Source organism: Aulonocara stuartgranti, assembly GCF_965226115.1.
Source record: "Aulonocara stuartgranti genome assembly, chromosome: 22".
NCBI lineage: Eukaryota > Metazoa > Chordata > Actinopteri > Cichliformes > Cichlidae > Aulonocara > Aulonocara stuartgranti.
In genome coordinates this window covers 21,497,211-21,518,193 of record NC_138957.1, presented here as the reverse complement: position 1 = coordinate 21,518,193, position 20,983 = coordinate 21,497,211, and the positions used below count along the sequence as shown (strand labels likewise).

The window sequence follows — 20,983 nt, the reverse complement described above, 5'->3', positions numbered from 1 at the left end:
CCCTTATTTAAAATATACAACATATATAATCTCATTTATTGTCATTTATTATCTTGTGTAGCTGCAGCAAAGCGGCAGTTATTCTCCCTTGGGTCAACAAAGGTTCATACGACGTCTAAAATATGTCATGATTATGTAAAGATAAAGCACTTCTTCAGTAGCATCTTATATAATATTCCTCATCAAGTCTTGTTACAGTGGGGCATTTGTCACATTTTTTTTATTTGGACCAAGAAAATAAACTCCTCTTCCTCTTATGTAACAAACGCTAAAAGGGAAGGTGTAAATTAAACTATTTGTAAGAATGAGATGAGAGCAGAGAGCCAGCCCAGATAAAAGCAGAGCGGTTGCTTTAGCGTTAGCACAAACCCCTCATTTAATGCGCTCTTTGAACTTTGTGTTGCTTCGGCGTTGAAATTTGTAGTTCGCTATTCTGTGCGTCAAATCTCTGTGTTCCTCATAACACCTGAGAGTCAAATACCTGGAACACGCTCAATCTCATCCCACGATTCAAAAAACATTAGTATGACTGCAATGCTAATGGCACTTAAATACAATAGCAAACAGGACAGACTTTAGAAACGGTCCTGCGATGGCAACGGTTTCATACAGGAAATCCAAAAATAGAATTAAGCAATTAAACAAGCAAAATTATAACTAGTTTGTTAGCAGTAGCTTTAAAATAAAAGGAGGATTTTTAGCTTAATGGAATAAAGTACCCTCTCAGGTAACGTTACGAAACAGAAAAACAACCTTAAATTTCAAAGGGAGATGAGGGGAGGATTTCAGAGGTAGCACACTGTACCACTGCAGCTAATACAGAGAAAGTTTTCAATAATACATGGGTATACCATTATATATATATATATATATATATATATATATATATATATATATATATATATATATATATATATATATTCTTTAAAAACATTTTTCGCAGATTATGGATTGCAGCTTCTTGTAAAGTGAAAACAGAAGTGCAGTATAACATTTCAAAATACTGTATTGCAATGCAGGCCAGATAAATAAACGTATATTTCCAAAAGAAGACTGCTTAAAACTGCAATCCAGCATTTGTTGAAAGCACCACTGCTAGTTTGGTTACACAAAGTAGGCGAGCTATTAAGACGAATCTCTTGTCGTATTTCATCTGGAGCAAAAATGAACTTAATCAGCTGTCGTCCCACGAACGCAGCCGCAGCGCTGCAGTTTCTGGATTGCAGCATTAAGAGTTAGAATAATATAAGAATCAAATTCTTTTTTTAAACCACAACTTCAACATGCCTGAAGGCCTACCCTTGATTCGAATACATTTTACATATAAGAATAGATATACATGAAGCTATTTTATACAGTTCTGGTAACATAAACATTTAACTTTGTATCATTGATATTTATCTTGAAATAAAATGTCTTTTTAAAGGCAAAGAGGTTAGGATAAATGATATCAACCATGAAATTTGCAATGTAAATGTTTCTAACATACAGAGTTAACCAACACACTGCTTATTAATTCATCACCTGACTACAAAAAGAAAAAGACATTTAATATACAAAGTTTACAGCTTTTTTGTATTGGCATTGTTATTTTGGGCCCTGTGGCACAGACTGTAAGGCAGTCAAATCCTATGCACATATACTACATATCCCTGCTTGTAAACGTCTTATTGTTCAGTTGGTTTCACTGTGTCCTCTCTCGTTTCTCGGATTTCTGACCATTTCTCACTATACTCCCATGTTGTATAATGCAAAAGGCTGAATGCCACACTCTTCTGGAAAAAAGCAGAAGAGTCAGCAGGTTGGATTAAAAAAGATGCCTTCCAATTAGAAAGCCGTGTCAAAGTAGTTTTCTTTTTTTGTAAATTTTGTTTTTTGTACATCAGTATATCTGACAGCAAACCGACTTGCTCGTCCTTGCATTTAAAAAGCACATGCAGAACTGTTGCACACCTATGCTTCAGAGACATTAAACACAACAGATGAGTAACTCACTACTTGTTATATAAGATTTGCGTCCGGGTGCACGTCTCGTTTTAAGACCATGTTTGTTAAATTTTCTTTATTTATATTTCACTTTTCAAACCAGGGTTACAAAGTGTCAAGCAGCAAAATCAACACAAAAAAACCACATTAAAAAAAAGATACACATAAAAAAAAAATACCAGGCATGATAGGCTGGTTTAGGCCAAGTTAGAACCACTATGCTCAATGAAATATTCCTAAAGCCTAAGGTGATGCTTTCAAATGGACATTTTGCATCGCTAAGAGCAAAAAGAAAAACCCAAAATAAATCCAGTTTACTTTGTAAGAGAAGCATCAGCCTAACACTGTTTGATAATCTCATCATGAAAACGGTTGCTGGTTAATTTTGTTAGTTCACTGAATTGCTCATTATTGCAGTTCTACTTGAAAAGAGCACACAGGCAATTAAGGTAAGCAATTAAGTTCCTATGAGGTCAGGAAAACTGTGACGAGCTGTGTTAGTGTTATCTTTTCAAGACATTTCTGAAAACATATCATAAACAACAAGAAATTAAGTAGTAACATGACTTAGGATCTGCTGGAAGTTAGCACAACAAACGTCCCAGACCTTTAGGCTGTTTCCGTCTTTATTAAACGTGGGGAGAGGTTAACCTTTGGACCATTAAGTTATAGATCACTTTCTTTAAAATGTTAAACTAAGGCATCGGCCTTGGCCAGGGGAGTTAGGTAGTTATTAGGAAGGAAAAACTGTCATGTCCCCAGTCCCAGTTTGTAGCACAAACCCTGGGAGTCTTCAAAGACCTGTGTTTCAAAGCAGGATTTAGCCTCATCCAGGTAACTTGAGGCTTTGCCCTGGATTTCATTATTACAAAAGGCGCTAGACTTTTAACCCGTGTACATCACCTTGGCAACTTCTGCTGCTGACCTGCAGTCCAGAGCAGGTTATCTTTGAGATCAGAGATCAACAAATACAAAATCAGTAAAGTATCAACCAATTCACTATTCCTGGAAGATCCCTCAGAGCACCTATTTGTACTTGTGGACTTTATACCAAATTATATTTTAATATTTGTTGCTCTTAGACCCTTGAACACCAGCTGCAGGAATAAAAGCTAAAACCATCCTGTAAGCAACAATATTGATTTAATGGCGTATCTATCAGATTTCCCTGTGACTCAGTGACAGAGCACTGATACTGCTTCAGATAGGTTCAACTTTCTAAATACAGCAGGTCTTTCCAGCCTCACTAAAAAAAGCACTTAAAGCGTACACACATTCATGCACTGCTTTTAACACTACTCTACAGCGCCTTTCTACTGTTTTGTCTGCAGCTCTGTTGCTTTACATCTGTATTGTGTTTAGCTCTTCATATTTTTCTAATATTATAGTTTTGCTTACTTTTGTAAAATCAGTCGCTCTGCTGCTAGTGGTCTCATGGCTGCTAATGCCACCCCTTTAACGTAAACGTAGCTAGACGGATAAACTCTGGGTGAACTTATTAAGTTGATAACCACCTTGATGTGACCGCTGAGCCTGACTGCAAATGTTAGGGTAAGTGAAGCCAGATATCCTGGGTATGCTTAACTTGCTCCGTAGCACAGGACTTGGTTCAAGCACAGATGGCATCACTGACAGGATCACTTTCTCTGATCAGCCACACCAAGAAGGCTAACTAGTTCTCTCACACTGTATAAAACTGGTGAAGTGCATCTTTAAACCAAATGTTTACATTCTCCCATAATTTTTCTTTAATGCTGCGTTGAAACACTTTGTAGCACTGTTTTGAAATGTTAGATTTACTGTAGTTTATCACAATTATCACTATTAATAATACTATAAAGTTAATTTAAGCTTATTTTTGTAAAGTATTCGCCGTTATTGCAAAGATTTTAGTAGCTTTACGAAATAATTTTTCTGTACACTGAAAGTCAAGGCTTTACACTGCGTGCCAGGACAAAGTAAACCAACGAGAAGATTCAGATTGTACTTAAACACTTAAGGTGACTGTAGGACTTGTTTGGCATCTTTTTAGATGGAATGCATGGACTAAAAAGGATGCAAAAAATCATGATAACCACCTTTTCTTTTTCTTTTTTTAGTGAAAATACTTTTGCAATGACAATATTTTACTATATGATTTCACCAGAGCCAAATAGTAAAATATGTCTTTGCTTGGGCCCTGCATCAGAGGATAACAGCTGGCAAATGATTCGACGCCTGTCGCTCGTCACAGGCGTCACCATGAAGGGATATTGTGCTTATAAAAAGCCTATTTTACATTTTGTCTGCAGCCACCTTAGCGAGAAGAAACCGTGCTGCGTGTAGGAGGGAACACCGTGAGCACATCTTTATCCCCCAGAGTTTTGCACACCTCTTCTTACTTTTTTCCCGATTAAATAAAGAAACTCAGTAGGTATAGTATTGCCATTGTTGTGGCACTGGCTCATAAGAAGATTCACTTCCCACATTGGTCCTCGTGCTAAGCTGATTGTCAAGTTCTGGTACAGGCTAAGTTTGAATATGTGCAATATTTTTTTTTTTTGTCATTATTTATTTAAGAATGTGAGTTGACGCCTCCAGTAGTCCTGCTGGATCCACTGCAGAGCTTTGTCTTGATGGGGGTTGTTAGAGAAGGGTCTGAGTCAGTCTTCTTACACTGAAGTGACCATCATGAACTCTGGTCACTTTGGAACTGGCAGTCAGGATCCATATCCCTGGCTGATAGACTAAAGGGAGAGAAAAAGGGTCAAATTACTACTTTTCTTCATTTAAATCTTCATGAGGGTGGGAAATAGGATTTCCAGCTGAGAGTTAGATGACAAAACTGATACCACACATGTTTGTATAGCATATAAAAAGCTGGTTAGCTTTGTTTAGCACAAAGACTGGTAACAGCTACTGTGGTTCTGTCAAAATCTGTTAGCTGGTAGGCAGTAGGTGCTTTCACAGTGCAGAGACTTTTTCAGAGTCACTGTCAGTCTTTATAACTCAATGTACTCGATTATTATTAGGTCGTTAACACAAAGTAAGTACTTATATTTAATGCACAAGAGTTGCCAAAGCAAAATATAAAATGTTGGTTAGCAATTACCCCTAACTTGCTACTGGCCATCTGCTATAACAAGAGGTTATGTTATGGTATCAGCTGCTCTCAGGTCAATACAGCACTTCAGACCTCCTATTAGTGATGAGAATGCAAATACAGGGAAAAAGACTTCCAGGCTATTTAGTTCACAGGTTGCACTCCACAGTTGGCAGTCACAGTCAGGTGCAGTACTGTGCAAACACATCTTGAGCCACCATTCATTTCTTTATATTTTGCTAGAAAAATTGAGAAAAGGTGCAAACTTATTAAACTTATTAAATGGACATAAACCAAAAACAGAATGTACAGTTCTAATGATCTTTAAAGTCAACACTTGGTAATGACCACCTTCATTTTTCAGCACAGCCTGAACTCTTGTAGTCAGCTATCTTGTAGTTTCTTAAGTAGTCTTCAGGAATTGTTCTCCAGCCTGCGTGAAGGACATTCAAAGATCTTTTTGGGATGTTGGCTGACTTTTGTTCTGTTCATCTTCAAGATGATCTCACATTGCTTCAGTGATGTTGAGGTTCAAGCTCTGTGGAGGCCAATCAGTGACTGAGGGTGTTTTATTGTTGTTCTATCCAGGTATGAATTTACTGCATTGGCAGTGCTGAAAAATAAAGCCGCTGCCAATCAGATGACTTCCAGATGATATTGCACGGTAGATCAAAATTAATATTTTTCTGCACTAATGATTCCATCAAATTTGAAAAGATCCCCAACACAACTAGCTGTAGACACAGACTGTTGTACCTCTCTTCTGACCGCCTCTGTAAACATTGATGATCACTTTCAATCCAGTTCTTGTGTAATTTGTCATACCTCAGTCTTTTCTACCCATTTCCCTTCCTTAAGAATGGCCTCTTGGGTGGCCATCCTTCCATAGACATCATTTCTAATAAGGCTTCAAATGCCTGATGAATCAGCTGAAGGGCCAGATGCATCTCTCAGGTCTTGTCAGGTCTTTGCTGGATTTTTCCTGTTTCTACAAGACATGACTTACTGTTCATCTGCTGTAGGTAGGTTTTTTTTTTAGGCCTGACACTTGTTTTTTCCCCCTCCACACTACACATCATGCCAAGATTTCAGCTAATAGCTCTTTTGCAATCACCTTGTTGGTATAAAAATACTGTTTTATGCCCATCAAACTGTGTTTTCATTGCCATTTTTTGTAGATTTAACTGAAGAAATTGGCACAAATTGTGTATGTCAAAAAAAACCTCATAAAGAACTGAGGGGTGACTCAAGATTTTGCACAAGACTGTAGCCACCAGAGAGGTTTGGACTGAAAGCAACTATTGCAAAACAACCAGCAGAGGTTCCAGACCAACACATAACCTACTATTCACTTTTAATCTAGAGTAAACCAAAACAATGCAGGCTCAGTTTCATAGATTTTTTTTTAGTTTGATATTAGCTTTAATCCAAATCTGCTGTTAATACATCAATAATGAGGCTTCTGAGGTGCATGAAAGACACCTTGGAAAAGGCCAGAGTAGCTTTTTTCCCCCCAGTTTCCAGTCTTGGTGTTAAGCTAAGCTAACGTTTGCTAGCAGCAGTTTCAAATCTTCTATAAAGATTTTTTTTCCATCTAATTCCTTTGAAGAAGGCAGACAAACATGTCTTAAACCATTTGTTTAAATTTCAGTTTCGGTCATGAGGAGGCTCATCGTAATTAGCACAACTCCCCCGATCTGAAGGAATAACATTTCTCAACACATTTATTCTTCTTCAGTGAGTATTTACCCCATGACAGCACTTTGAGCTAAAAGACTAATCCTACTTAGCGCTTAGCCCAAATGAAACTGTTTTACTAGGGTCTAAATTTGGTTGCAAGGTTTGATTGTTTTTCCTCATCACTCACTCACATTTGTTTGAGAAGTCTGGTGTAAAAACATTTACAATCTCACAGCAGGCCCATTGAAGATTTCTATGTGTGGTCTGTATTTTCGAGAGGCTATTTTTACTGTTTGCTCCTGACACCGAGAGCTTCAAAAGAAGGTGACAGTATATTTTTAAGTACAGCACATTTCGGCACTAACTCAGCAGCCGCGCGCAGCCTCTTCACCTGCGTCACCATTCAGCCCACATGGTGCATTCATGAAACCAAGCCCTGAAGGATTACTGTGATGCTGCTGGTGAGTCACAGTCAAGGTTTTCTAATGATGAATGCGTGTTTTTGTGGTAAATAACATTCGGTTTCTGTGTTGAAGACGTGCTATTCCTTCACATAGACACACTCAGTACATAAACCCCAGGTGTTGATTTTGAGAATCAGCGCCATTCCCCCTTCAGGCGTGTGCAGTAAATGGTAAGATGTGATTTCAGATGTGACATATGTACTTTTGAAAGATGGGGATAAGCGGCGTGTATGACAGCTGCAAACTTTTCCCCTGCACTGGCTTTGCGGCAAATGCTCTGGATGTGATGCAAGAATGAAGCAAAAGTGTTTTAGGACATGACTGGATTAGCGAATAGGGATGATAAAAGAGGTAGACACAGGCACAAACCTGGTCTGTGAGGATTCGAGGCTTAATATCAGGAATGGCACCCCCTCTCAGCTCATCTTCCACAGCCATGAGTCTGACAACAGGGAAATAGAAACAAACATACCGGTTGACAAAAATAGAATAATGAAGCCGGTGTTCTTCATTTTTACTGTAGGATTATGCGGCCATATGATGATATTAAGGTCTTGACATGTTTGTGGGCACATTCAGCCATCCTCAGAGCTGCCTGAAGCTGAATCAGAGCCTCCGGAGGCTCTGATTCAGCTACTGAGGAAGTTCACATTCAACTGCGGAGATAGAGAATTTGTGAAATGAGTGTGTTTAAGACGGTTAAGTGTACACCCATCTTTTCATATGGTTTCAACCCAATGAGATGACATGTTAGCTTTGTGCATTTTGTAAAAATGTAGCTTTCAGAAAGGAATTTATTGTGGTACACCAGCATCTCATTAGTTATAAACTCAACTTCATTCCAAGTAGTATTTGCCCCAAAGCTATCATCTTTGTTATTCTGGCCTGGTTTCCTCCTCCTTTTAATACTTACTACAGTAAAATCAATGAGTGTTAAATAACTTGACACATAACCACACCAGAAGTGTTTACATTGATATTCTAGTTTAATGGGTGTGAAGTTTCTGGCATTAGTTATATTTAAATGTACCACATTTGGGAATTATGCCTAATTTGCTTTGTGTTTGAAGGTTTGAGATTATCTCGACTCTACTCAGCAAGTAAACGGTACCCTGTGGAAACAAAAGTCTGATGCCATTTAACCAATGTGGAGAAAGGAGAAAAACAAAAATAAAACAAGAACAATAATGATGCTGTGTATGCGAGTCACATCTCAAATGGTGGAAAACTGCAAAAACAAAATTAAAGAAAATACTGGCAGCTCTCAGTGCTTCTCCTCAGCCCCCTGGTAGATGCAATTATGATATCAATTTCAAAATCCTACCTTTTTCTTCATCAAACTCACAAGATTATTAGAAAACTTGACCTCTGTCCTTAAATTTGAGAACACTGAGAATCAAACTCAGAATAATAATGAGTTTTAGTAGATGCACCTATGGTTTCAGTTTTAAACTCTAATGTCACCTCGTTCTGAAGTTATGGCATTCACCAATACCCCATCAGTCTTTTACTGCTGATATATAGCAGCCGGATAGATGTAGTCATACTAAGTGTTAGCAACATCAGGAAGAAGGAACATGAGAAGCCTGAGAAATACCAAGGGCTGAGAGAGGAGCTTGAGAAGATGTGGAGGGTGAAAGTAACAGTGGTCCTAGTAGTAATCGGAGCACTCGGTGTAGTGACTCCCAAACTGGGCGAGTGGCTCCAGCAGATCCCAGGAACAACATCCGAGATCTCTGTCCAGAAGAGCGCAGTCCTAGGAACAGCTAAGATACTGCGCAGGCCTCTGGTAGAGGATAAAAGCTTGAAAGATACTAGGCCACCCACAGGACAAGTGTGTAATTTTTACATATATATTTTTTTCTTTTTTAAGTACTACACTACACTACACTCTTCATACCCTTTCTTGGACTTATTAAATAGAGCCAGCTGCTGATTGGTGAATAAACCTCCGATTACAGGTTATGCACAGCCAATATGAACGGTCTCCCTCGCTGTTAGTTTTTTTAATTTTCCTGCAGTTTTTGTGACGAATGACACATTAGGTGGGAACGGACCATTAAAGTCTAACCACTCGCACAGATGGGATGTTTTAGTCTAATGCACTAGTGGCACATCTATAATAAATCTGTTTCCTTCGTTCTTTAATGCATTTTGTTTCATGCAGTGCTCCCAAAATTTCAGCCTTGCATACTTGTGAATATACAGCATGTATGTATAAGAGTGGCGTGTACATAGGTGGACTACATCTTATGCAGAAGGTGCAATGTGAAACAGATACAACTCTGCAAGGTGGTGTCAGGGGAGCATCGGATGGCAGTGTGTAGGTTGACACACAATCGAGAAGAGGAAGTGAGTAAAGACAAAGATTAAGTGATGGAAGTTGAAGAAGGAAGAATCCTGCACAGTGTTGGATGAAGAGTGACCAGAGTGGTTAACTCGATTTTAGCACATGAGATGTCTAAGGAATGTAGAAGACATGCACTAGAACCAGTTTTAAAGAACAAGGGCGATGAGAAGAGATGTAATAACTACAGGGGGTGGAATAAAGCTCATGAGCCATACCATGAAGATATGGGAAAGAGTTGTTGAAGCTAGGCTGAGAGGAGGCTTGGAGTTGGTGGCACTAACTATAAGACAAGTGGTGGAGGTGGAACAGCTGAAGATAAGATTTTCATTGGAAAGGACCAGAATGGACAAGATTGGAAATGACTACTTCAGAAGGATAGCTCGGGTTGAGCTTTCCAAAGAGGCAAGACTGACATGGTTGGACATGTGCAGAGGGAGGATTGTAGATCCATCGGATAAGAGACGCTGACTATGGAGATGCCAGGCAGGAGGAAAAGAGGAAGACCACAGAGGAAGTTCATGGATGTAGCTGAGGAGGACATGCAGAGTGCTGGGATGAGATGGAGGCAGATGATCCACTGTGGCTAATCCTAATGGGAGCAGCTAAAAGAAGAATACTTGTGATTATACCATACTGTGCATAAGGCTTGAGTGAACCCTCATTTCTTTATCTTTCGCTTTGAAGGAGGCCGACTTTCTTGATTTTTTAAAAAGTGATCTTTATTCAAGCATAACTGAAACATAGAAACTCAAGGGATGAATGAGTGTTGTGTCTACACATCATAGACAACTTATCAAAGAACCAATTTGAAATGGTTTCTTCAGGAACGTTGTTACTAGCAGTGTGTTCTCATTTTTTTCTGTTGAATTTATGAAAAATGCCAAAGATTGCACCGTTTGAGAGGCATAGAATATTATCGTTGAACCACAATGGTGATTCCTAAAAGAGCTTTGAGGAAAATCTCTCCTTGATATCTCCTTGACAAAAAAAAAGAGACGTCAGGCCTAAAAAACATCTACAGCAGATGAACAGTATCTGAAAGTCTCATCCTTAAGACATACGGAAAAAAAAATCCAGCAAAAAACTGACAAAGGAAGTGAGAGATGTTTGTTCACTCAAGCCTCATCATAAATAATCTGAATAGAAGAGTGGCTGTCAAGAAGCCATTCTTAAGGAAGGTAAGCAGGAAGAAAAGGCTGAGGTATGGCAACAGGTCTTAAGGAGTGATGAATGTAAATTTCAAATTTGAGATAAATGTTTACAGTCATCTATAAATATTCAGAATTTAAGATAGTGTTATTAGAGATCGCATGAAAACTGAGATAGGTAATATTAGTTTTGAGGTGCCATGCAATACTATCTGGACATCATAACAGCAACAGCTTCATTTATTAGCATGACAATGATCCCAAACACACTGCCAATGCAGTAAAAGCCTACCTGGATAGAAAAATACACAGTGGAATGCTATCAGTCATGGATGGGCCTCCCCAGAGCCTGGACCTTAACATTATAAAGCAGTGTGGGATCATGTTGACAGAAAACAGAACAAAAAAAGCAGCCAACATCCAAAGAAGAGCTCTGAATGTCCTTCAAGAAGACTGTAGAACTATTCATGAAGACTACTTAAAGAAATGACATGAAAGCTGCATCAAGGGGTTCAGGCTGTGTTGAAGAATAAAGGGGCGGGGGGGTTAAAATTATATTAACTCTGTTAATTGCTACATCTATTTACCATTTTTCCAGGCAAAATATAAAGAAATGAGCAGCGCCTCAAAACATTTGCACAGTGCAGTATCCACTGTATGTGCTGTGTAACATGCGTAAAAATAGGTGGATGAATACACAAAAGGTGACGATCAGTTGATTTTACACAAAAATTCCACAGAGTCAAAGCAGGGGGCGTTTAGCTTGGCGTAAAGAGTTTTCAAAAGTAAGTGAGTAAGTAAGAAATACATAGTGAAATCCTCTGAATCCTATAAAAAAAAAACCAACAGAAATCTAAAAACTAATGCTAACGCTACGGTTAAGCTAATGCTAACTGTCTCCAATCTTCTCTCTAAACTCTCTGCAAGAAAGAAAGAGAACGTTTCCCAAAATGCTGAACAATGATACATGTGGCATGACGCAAGCTGCATTTCAGTACTTAATATTTAGTCATAGTTTGTGAAGGTCTTTGAGTTTAGTTTCGAATGGCATTTAATGCTGCTTCCTCCACTCAGCCGAGCGGTGTTATTCTGAGCTTCAGAACAGCTAGAGGCAATTTCTGGAAACCTAGAGAAGCTGGTGACCATCTTTTAACCACCTTTTAGAGCTTCAGTCTACAGCTCGCAGTGCTTTTAAACAAAATGGACTGCTAATGACAGAAGTCTTTATCTGACCAGGTCCCATGAGTGTTGAGTGTAACCCATGCTAAAAGCACCATTTCTGTTTCATCGCACTCCACTTTACAGTTAGATATTTTATTGTGATGTTGGGCATTATTTTGAAACTTAGTGTTGACTTAAAGTTTTGGTGTGCGAGCCAACTAAAAAAAATGTATATCAGTGTGATAAATCTCATTAGCACGATGAAGCCCGGCAGTAACTGGCACAGCCTCACGTCTACCAGCCTGAGCTTGAACGCCACACTAATCACCTGTTGATGATGCCTTTGATTTGAGAGTCCTTCTCCATTTGCTGCTGCTTCAGGCGGCGCTCGCTGTCTTCCAGGCGGTTCTGATACTGCTGCAGGATCTTGTTGGTCTGTTGTTCCTGCGACAGAAGTCGCTGCTCATATTCTTCAAGTTTGCGATGAGACATCTTCAGTCGCTCCTTTAACGAGTGAATTTCTTCTTCGTATTCTCTAACCTGAAAGAATGAATGAAATAATTGCACTTCACTCATGTCATTATTGGTATTCCGAAAAAAAAAAATCCTGAATGATGAGTGATTTTATCCATGGAGACGACACTTTGTTGTTCAGTTCTCTTTTATGCTGAGCAACAAGTGGGATAAATGTGAAGTGGAGTAGTGTTGGGCTTTAATGTGCACCAGTTTCAGTCTCTTAAGCACTGCATTGTTTCTAAAATAGGCGCAAGTGTGGGAGTTATTCATTATACAAAATGCTTTCTGCCAATACCCCTGCATAATTGTGTTAAAGCTCCAATCTGGAGGCAAGAGAAGCATGCATATGTATAAAAATCAACTGCACTCTTTTTATATTTAGCCAATCTTCCATTTGAGGTCATCTCCTTGTGCACCTCTGGGCTGCTTCCAGCGTGGCTGCTATTTTTACAAGTCCTGTTCTGACCATTTGTGCATATGTGTGATTTCACAAGGGAACTCAAACTTGTGCACAGAGCAAATATCAAATTCTGCATCAGTCTGATTCAACTGATCCACACAGAAATGAAAGATCCTCACACACCAGTCTGTCTTTTTGTTGATTTTTACTGTGTTGCGGATGCTGTCCAAGATAAAGACAATGTTGGATAACACCTCCCACCCACTCCATGACATGTTGGTCAGTCACAGGAGCTCGTTCAGTGAGAGACTGAGATTACTGAAAAGCACCACTGAACGACACAGGAAATCATTCCTGCCTGTGGCCATCTCCCTGTACAACGCATCCACTTAACACACTGTTTGCTGCTACAACTACACATGTTTCTTTTCCAAATATTTATTTATAAGTGACTTATGTATGTATGTATGTATATATATGTATATATTGTACTATTCTTAGTTAGCGTATTGTCTGTCTTGTCTTAATGTTGGTTTAAAATGGAGCACTGTAACAAAAAATAATTTCCCCCAGGGATCAATAAAGTATTCTGATTCTGATTCTGATTGTACAATTTGTACCCTCAGGGCCAATCTGTCAACGCAGTATCCTAAACATTATGAGGCATCTGAGGGAGAACATTTGGTTGACGACCTCAGCTGTGACAGATGCCAGCATACGACAGTCCTCCCGCATTCATTGACTTTAAAAAAAAAAGAATTTGCATTTTTTGTGTTTGTTTTATTTTTTAAACACAGCAACACAATATTCAGTCATCACCATGCTTTATAATAATAATAATGATAATAATAATAATGGATTGGATAGCGCTTTTCAAGGCACCCAAAGCGCTTTACAATGCCACTATTCATTCACTCTCGCATTCACACACTGGTGGAGGCAAGCTACGGTTGTAGCCACAGCTGCCCTGGGGCAGACTAACAGAAGCGAGGCTGCCATATCGCGCCATCAGCCCCTCTGGCCAACACCAGTAGGCAGTAGGGTAAAGCGTCTTGCCCAAGGACACAACGACCAGGACAGAGAGCCCGGTGACCTTCCGGTTACAGATGCGCTTCCCAACCCCCTGAGCCACGGTCGCCCCAAAATTTCTTTATAAGAAATTTGAATCTGCACAGCTGCTTCTTCTAAATTAAACTTCAGTTAAAGGATCCTGATCAGACACAATGAAGGAGATCCAACACACATCGCAGATGCACAAGTGGTCAGAATGTGACAGCAGTGATCAAAGTGATTCATGGCTACACAAGGATGACACCTTTACAGCCCTATAAAAAACTAAGTACATCTTTAAAGCTTCTATAGGAACTAAGAGGGTAAGCAGAGGGCAGGTGCTGCTAATCAAATGCACTTGATTAACTGATCTTCAACAACTGTGAGCTCTTCTAGAAAAGCAGAAGTTCTGGCAGTTTGCTGGTCTGGGGCATTCAGGTATTAGTAAACACAATGCCACAATCTTCCTCCGAGTGGACGTCCCAGCTATTTCATCCCAAGGTCAAATGGCAAAATGCTCAGTGAAATGACAAAAAATCCGAGAGATACATCTCAGACTTTACAGGCCGCAGTTATCCTGTTAGATGTTAAAGTTTATGACAATAAAATTTGAAAACGACTGAACAAGTACGGTTTGTTTGGAAGGGTTGCCAGAAGAAAGCCTGTTTTCTCTAGAAAGAATAAACCAAAATACTTTCACAACAAAACCCTTTGGACAGACCAGACCAAAGTGCAGATGTCTGGCCATAATGACCAGCACCACGTTTTGCAGGAACCAAACACCAGCACAAAACACCTCATACCAGCTGTCAAGTGGTGGAAGGGTGATAATTTGTGCTGGTTTGCAGCCACAGAGCCTAAACACATTGCATTAACTGAGGCTACGTCCACACGTACACGGGTATTTTTGAAAACGGAGATTTTCCGTTTTCGTTTTAAAAAAATAATCCCGTCCACACGTAAACGCAGAAATGAAGGAAAACGCTGCTAGGAACATGCCAAAGCAACAGGTGGTGATATATTCCTAACCGTGTAGAAATGTTGGCCAATCAGAAGTCTAGAAGCCTCGGTGGGAAATAGTAAACAAGGATGGAGCATAGAAGCAGAACCGAGTGGTATGTGTGGAGGGACAGTAACTGTGTGTATATGTAAGCATTTAAAAACTGCAGAGAGTACAATTAACAGTAACAGTATTGTAGAAATTCATTTCACTAAAACAATAACGTGGCGCACAGTGTGACGTCAAAAAAGGTGCACACCTTTGATGCTGCGTTTTCTGTTTTTCTCATCCACACGTAAATGCAAAAACTGAGTTTTCAAAAATATCCACCCTGGCCGGAGTTTTTAAAAATCTCCGTTTTCAGTGACCGAAAACGCCATTTACGTGTGGACGAAAGGTGCAAACGTTATGTGTATTATTTGAAGAGGTGTAGGGGGGGGAAAAATTGCTAACCCTTTCCAGCCGTGACTCATCCATACTCTTTGAGTACTCTTTGAGTTGGCCCTCACGGTCCGGCCGCAGGCTCTCGATGTCAGCAGAGAGATGTGGCATGTTGGACACCCAGGCAACCGTCCGCTCATTCAGGGACGGGGTGTTCAAAGTGGACTGAGAACCCTGAAACAAGCACGTATTGGTCTAAGTAGTTAGATTCTGTCCCATGACATTTAACAGTGATTCTTGTGTATATTTTTGTTGTTTTGAAACTCACCTGCTTATTGACGACTGGCTTGAGCAGATGCTGCTGTGGCGGCTGCAGCTGTGACTGCTGAGGCTTCTTGGTGCTTTTTGTGGGCGTGTCCGTTGCCTCCTCTGCGCCTGCCGGCGGGACTTGGTTCTCTTTGGCGGAGCTCGTCTGGTACGGGAGCCCAGGAGCCGGACTGTCTGTCACCGACAGCTGCCCGTCCTGCTGCGTCTGCACCGTCGGCTGCTGCGTCTGCTGCTGCTGCTGTTGTGGCTGCTGCTGAGCCTGCCGGGATTTTGGCTGACTGCCGCTCGAGTTTGTTTCAGAAGAGTTAAGGAGGAGGTTTCTGCTCTGAGGACGGACCTTTGGAGGCGTGGAAGTGGCCGGGGTGTTAATGGACCGCTGGGACTTGAGGTGCTGGGCGGCGATGGATGTCTGGCGGACAGGATGGACTGTGGTGGGAGGCGTGGCCAAAGATGCAGGCGTGCCTGTGCCTGTGGGTGTCTGAGATGTGACGCCCATCAGGTGCTGCTGCTGAAGAGACTCCTAAGAGAAGAGGAGAATTAAAGGCAAATAATTAATAATACTCACTCAACCTTTCTGACTTATTGAACAGAGGTGCATGTGAAAACACAAAAGCAGCTGATTGGACATCAGCCTGTCTTTAACCTTTACTTTGCTCTGTATTTAATGGCTACTACCTCAGTGCCACACATATTAATTGAAACCCAGGGTTTCTGGGTTCGGCCTTCAGGTGAGTATATAACCACCAAAAGCTGATGTTTCGTTCTGACACTGGAGACATAAACACACCCGCCCCAGTTAACCCGAGAGGTGTGGATGGTCATGAATAGCCATTTAGTGCTAAAACATCAGACGTATGCATATGAATAAACAGATAGATGGATAGAAGGAAAGGTAATGAATTCATAAAGCACTCTCCTGATTACACCATCTGCATTAATACGCAGGAGGCTTGTGATGTTTGTTCCATTAAAGCCCACGCATCAGGACAGAAATAGCTCAACTACATGACACCGTCATTAAACGCTATCATTTTACACAGATGTCATAGTAAACTTGTCACTGTGATGGATCAACAGCCCCAAAAAGCCAAAAAGTTCACTACAAGCCGTTTCATTTACATTTTTTGTAAAATGCGAGAATCTCTAAACTCTATTAAACAAATGGCAGTTTAACTTAATTGCTTTAACTCAAGTTTTCAATCTTACGACACAGACTGATTAATAACTACCCGCGTAGTATCTGCATTTCAACACTTTTTCCTGCCCTATTGACCGACCGCGAGTATCCAGCTTCGTCGAAATGAGGACACAGTGTGTGATGGATGTCAAGCGCTCTATAAAGTTCAGCAGAGCAGGCGAGTGAATGATACTTCAGTGCGTTGTCTGTAGCCTGTCAAGTACCCTTAGGTTTCTGTCGCATTTGCATATCATGCAGCTCAGGAAAGGGCCATTTAAAAAAACAAAACAAAAAAACATTTGAGCTTTATATGCAATCTGACAACCAGTCTCAACACAGCGAAAACAAAAGTGCAAGGAGGACCTAATGGACTCCAACTGCTAATCTGAATTCAGTGACTCAGTCGAGGTGTTAAACTCACACTAAGAATAAATGGCAAGTATGTTAGGCAATTTGGCTGGGAATTACAAAAAAAACAACCAAAACAATACAGATCTTTTTTAACAGAGCTTGGCTGTGGCCGTCCTCATCACAACATGCAAAAGACGCAGTAGTGATATTTTAAATCATATATTTAGGGAATTAAAAAAAAAACAAAAAAACTTGTGCAACTGTTCTGAATCACCTCCTGTTGCTCTATATTTGCTAGGAAAGTGGGAAATTGGCGAAGCATTTATTCAAACATGGAAATACATGGAAATGCAATATATGAGGTAAAAACTGCTATATAATTCTAATGAGCTTAAAAGTCAGTGTTCGGTATGACCATGGTTATTCTTCAATGCAGCCTTAACTAACTGACAAAGCTTTATTATAATTTCTTTAAGTAATCGGCATGAATAGTTCTCCAGGTTTCTTGATGGACATTCACGGCTCTTTTTGGATATCTGCTGCCTTTTATTCTGTTTTATGCCAAGATCCATGACTGACAGTGTGCCATTGTGAGTTTTTCTATCCAGGTATGCTTTTACTGCATTGGCAGTGCATTTGGGATCATGCTGAAAAATAAGGCTGGTTCCCAGATAACATTGCATGTCTATCAATTTTAACCAAATCTGCAACACCAGTGGCAGAAATGTAGCCTCAAACCATGACAGAGCCTCCACCATGTTTTACAGATGACTGTAGACCCTCATGGTTGTCACTCCCCTGAGCTCGTCCATATATAATGACGATAACTTGAACCAAAAAATTACAAATTTTTTACTCAATCGGACCTGTTGTCATTGATTTTCAGTCCAGTTGTGTAATCTGGCATACCGAAGTCTTTTTTCCATGTTTCCTTTCTTTAATAATGGCTTCTTCACAGTCACCCTTCCACTGAAACTATTTCTGATGAACAGTAGTTAAACTGAAGGCCCAGATACTTCCTTCAGGTCCTGTGTTAGCTCTCTGCTGGATATTTTCCCCGTTTCTTCAGATACTGTTCATTTTTTGCAAATAATTTTTTAGGCCTACCGCTTCTTTTTCTGTTGTCCTCTTGTTCAGTTTCCTCAGATTTTTTTTAAGGACGCACTGCACACCAAGCTAAGATATGCCAAGGTTACAGCTAATCAGTCTTTGGGAATCACCTTGTTGTTGCAAAAATATTTTGCTTTTGGGCCTGACAAATTGCGTTATCTTTGGCATTTTTCACTGATTTAAATACAGGGAACAAATGATGTGTCTATAAAAACAAAGTAACAAAATGGCAAAATATAACATTTAAATTATTTTTTTGCTAAGTTATATGTTGTGTGTAGAAAACACTGGTTTATCCCTTGAGTAAGGTGCCTTTTTATGCCTTAATGATTCATAGTTTAGAGTTAAGTGAATCACAAAAACCAAACAAAACACTCCTCCGGTTTCTTTTTCACTCATTTTCAGTTCAGTCCTTGTACCTGACCATTTTCAAAGTCCAAAGAAAGCCTGATGAAGTACCGTTCAAGACCATTTTTGAGAAAAAGTGAAAAAAAAAATGAAAGTCTGGCTCCTTGGAAGCAAAAATATAAAGAAACAAAGTGTTACTCCAGACATTTGCACATTGCTGTATTACAACACAAAATGATACCCGTTTTAACAAAAATAGCCAGCATAAATGCATTGTTTATATAACTTTTATAATATAATTTTTTTAATTAATATATTATTTTAAGAAACAAAGGGGTGCAGTACTATTTAATGCTTTAAATCTACTCTGACATCTCCAAGGAGAGCAGACGCAAAACATGCATGTAAAACAATGAAAACACTGATGACAACAGATAAAGATGGCATGAAAGGAGGAGGTTGCAAAGTGGCTTGCAGATACAACTGTTGTCAGGCTAAAGCAGCTTAAATAGTAAGTCCTCTAAGAGATTTGCTTCATATGAGATCAGAAAAATCAAAAAGCATCAGATGAGCCACCATATAATTTTTGAAAACTCAAAAAAAATCCTCATATTTAAAAATTTTCCAGTCTAATTTTTTTGATGTATAGAAATGGCTGCAAATTCCTAAACAGTTAATGACATACATTTGTTAAATCCCTTGAATTAAAGCCCAAACTCTGGACTTAAATCACGTATTATGGATTGTTTAATTTAAAATCCACTGTAGCTGTCTTCAGAAGCAAACTGCAAAAATGTAGTCACTGTCCCTATACATATGAGCCTAACTGTATATGTTTTGCTGTTATTTATGAAACCCAAAGAAACATCAAACTTTCTTATTCTATGTGTCAGGAAAAATTAGACTCCTACCTGAACCTGCAGCGACAGCTGGTGCCAGGCATAGTCATTGCTCTGATTCTGCCGGGTGAAATCATCACTGTAGCTGTGTGAGTGGACGATGCTCGGCTGTACCAGACTGCTCTGTGACCGCAGGGCGGACAAGTCCTCGCTGCGAGAGAAAGCACTGTTGCCAAAGGCCGGTGGGTAGTCGTGATGGCCATTCTCAGGCTCAGGGGCGAGGAGAAGAGGAGGGGGAGGCTGGGCCGACTGAGCCGGGGAGTTCTGGGCGGCCAGATGGAATAGTGGGTTCTGGAAAGACAGGGGGAAGTGCATAGCTGCTGCTGCCTGCTGCTGTTGCTGAGAGATGGATTCGGTCGGGCCCCCTACATGACCCATCTGGCTTATTCTCAGACCAGAGCCCGCTGAACCACTCGGCAAATGCCCGCCCATACGAAGAGGACCGCCGAGGTTCCCAAAGCTGTGGCCGAGACCTGCGATGGAGGCCTGAGAGGAGGTGAGCATGTCTCCCACGGAGTTCAGGTTGGAAATGCTGTTCATACGAGAGTCCTGAAGGTCCATCATAGACACACTTTTGTTTACACTGTGGACCTGAGAGACAGAAGAAAACAATACAGCACCAAAGAGAAGCATAGATACTAATAAATAGCTTTTTTTGGCTCATGGCAAAGAAAATATATGCCTATATGTTGTTTTTAGGATGACCATCTGTCAAGATGGGAAAAACAGCTCTGGGACCAATCTGAAGCTCATAGATATGGTTACTAATGTGGACTGTCCCTTTTAAATAACGAACAACCAACCAATTTGTTGTCCGACATGGGACGCCACTGACTGTTAACAGGGTCTGAATTTCTCAGACTCTAATAGAGTCATTAGTGGTTTGTTGTTTATCCTGGGTGGTATGAACAAGTGTGGCAGTCTGGCATCCATGAAAAAAAAGATTTTTGAAATTTATCACACATGCAAGGTGACTGACCCACAGTACCTTCGGATCAGGTTCTGTGATGTCCGAGCTGCTCGTGCAGTACGCAGGGCTTGATCGAGCCAGGGGTGGGCGGGTCACATAGAACACTTCCCTCGACGAACGAAGGTCGCGTTCAGCGTGCCGCCTCATGTTCAGGTTAGACGTGAGGGATTCTACAGCTGACACTCCAGTAGTGGGGGACGGCAGGCGAGAGATGTCTATTGAACTAAAGAAAAAATAAACAGACACCTTACCAAAGAGCTCCATCAAGATATTTCTGCTCATTATCTTCGATTATCCCATTTGATTGTCATGTGGCTTTGGCTCAGGTGGTAGAGCAGTTCAGCAGTCCAGCAACTGCAGAGCTGGCAATTTTTTTTCCTTGATACAAAGGAGGTATTTTAATATTGTAACCCCTGTTTATTGCTTGTATTGATTTAAACTGAGATATATATATATATATATATATATATATATATATATATATATATATATATATATATATATAAATAAATAAATCTGAATAATCAGATAAATAGCTTAAATTTTTTCCAAAGTGTAGCAGTCGAATTTGAAATCGCACATT

General features: G+C 40.1%; 1 protein-coding gene across 4 annotated transcripts in view; it reads right to left on the bottom strand.

Moving 5' to 3' along the window:
- Positions 1-945: 945 nt before the first annotated feature.
- LOC309699461 (ras/Rap GTPase-activating protein SynGAP-like) overlaps positions 946-20,983 on the bottom strand; it is a 57,512-nt gene continuing 37,474 nt past the window's right edge. For 3 of the 4 annotated variants that reach the window (XM_082522474.1, XM_082522475.1, XM_082522477.1), the window contains 7 exons: positions 20,419-20,623; positions 19,443-20,021; positions 15,547-16,065; positions 15,291-15,452; positions 12,200-12,411; positions 7,582-7,654; positions 946-4,712 (listed from right to left, as the gene is read on the bottom strand). In XM_082522474.1, the coding sequence (XP_082378600.1) occupies positions 4,686-4,712; positions 7,582-7,654; positions 12,200-12,411; positions 15,291-15,452; positions 15,547-16,065; positions 19,443-20,021; positions 20,419-20,623 (1,777 nt within the window). In that variant the 3' untranslated portion in view covers positions 946-4,685. The remainder of the gene's footprint in view (positions 4,713-7,581; positions 7,655-12,199; positions 12,412-15,290; positions 15,453-15,546; positions 16,066-19,442; positions 20,022-20,418; positions 20,624-20,983) is intronic. The other variant, XM_082522476.1, reaches the window with a different exon arrangement.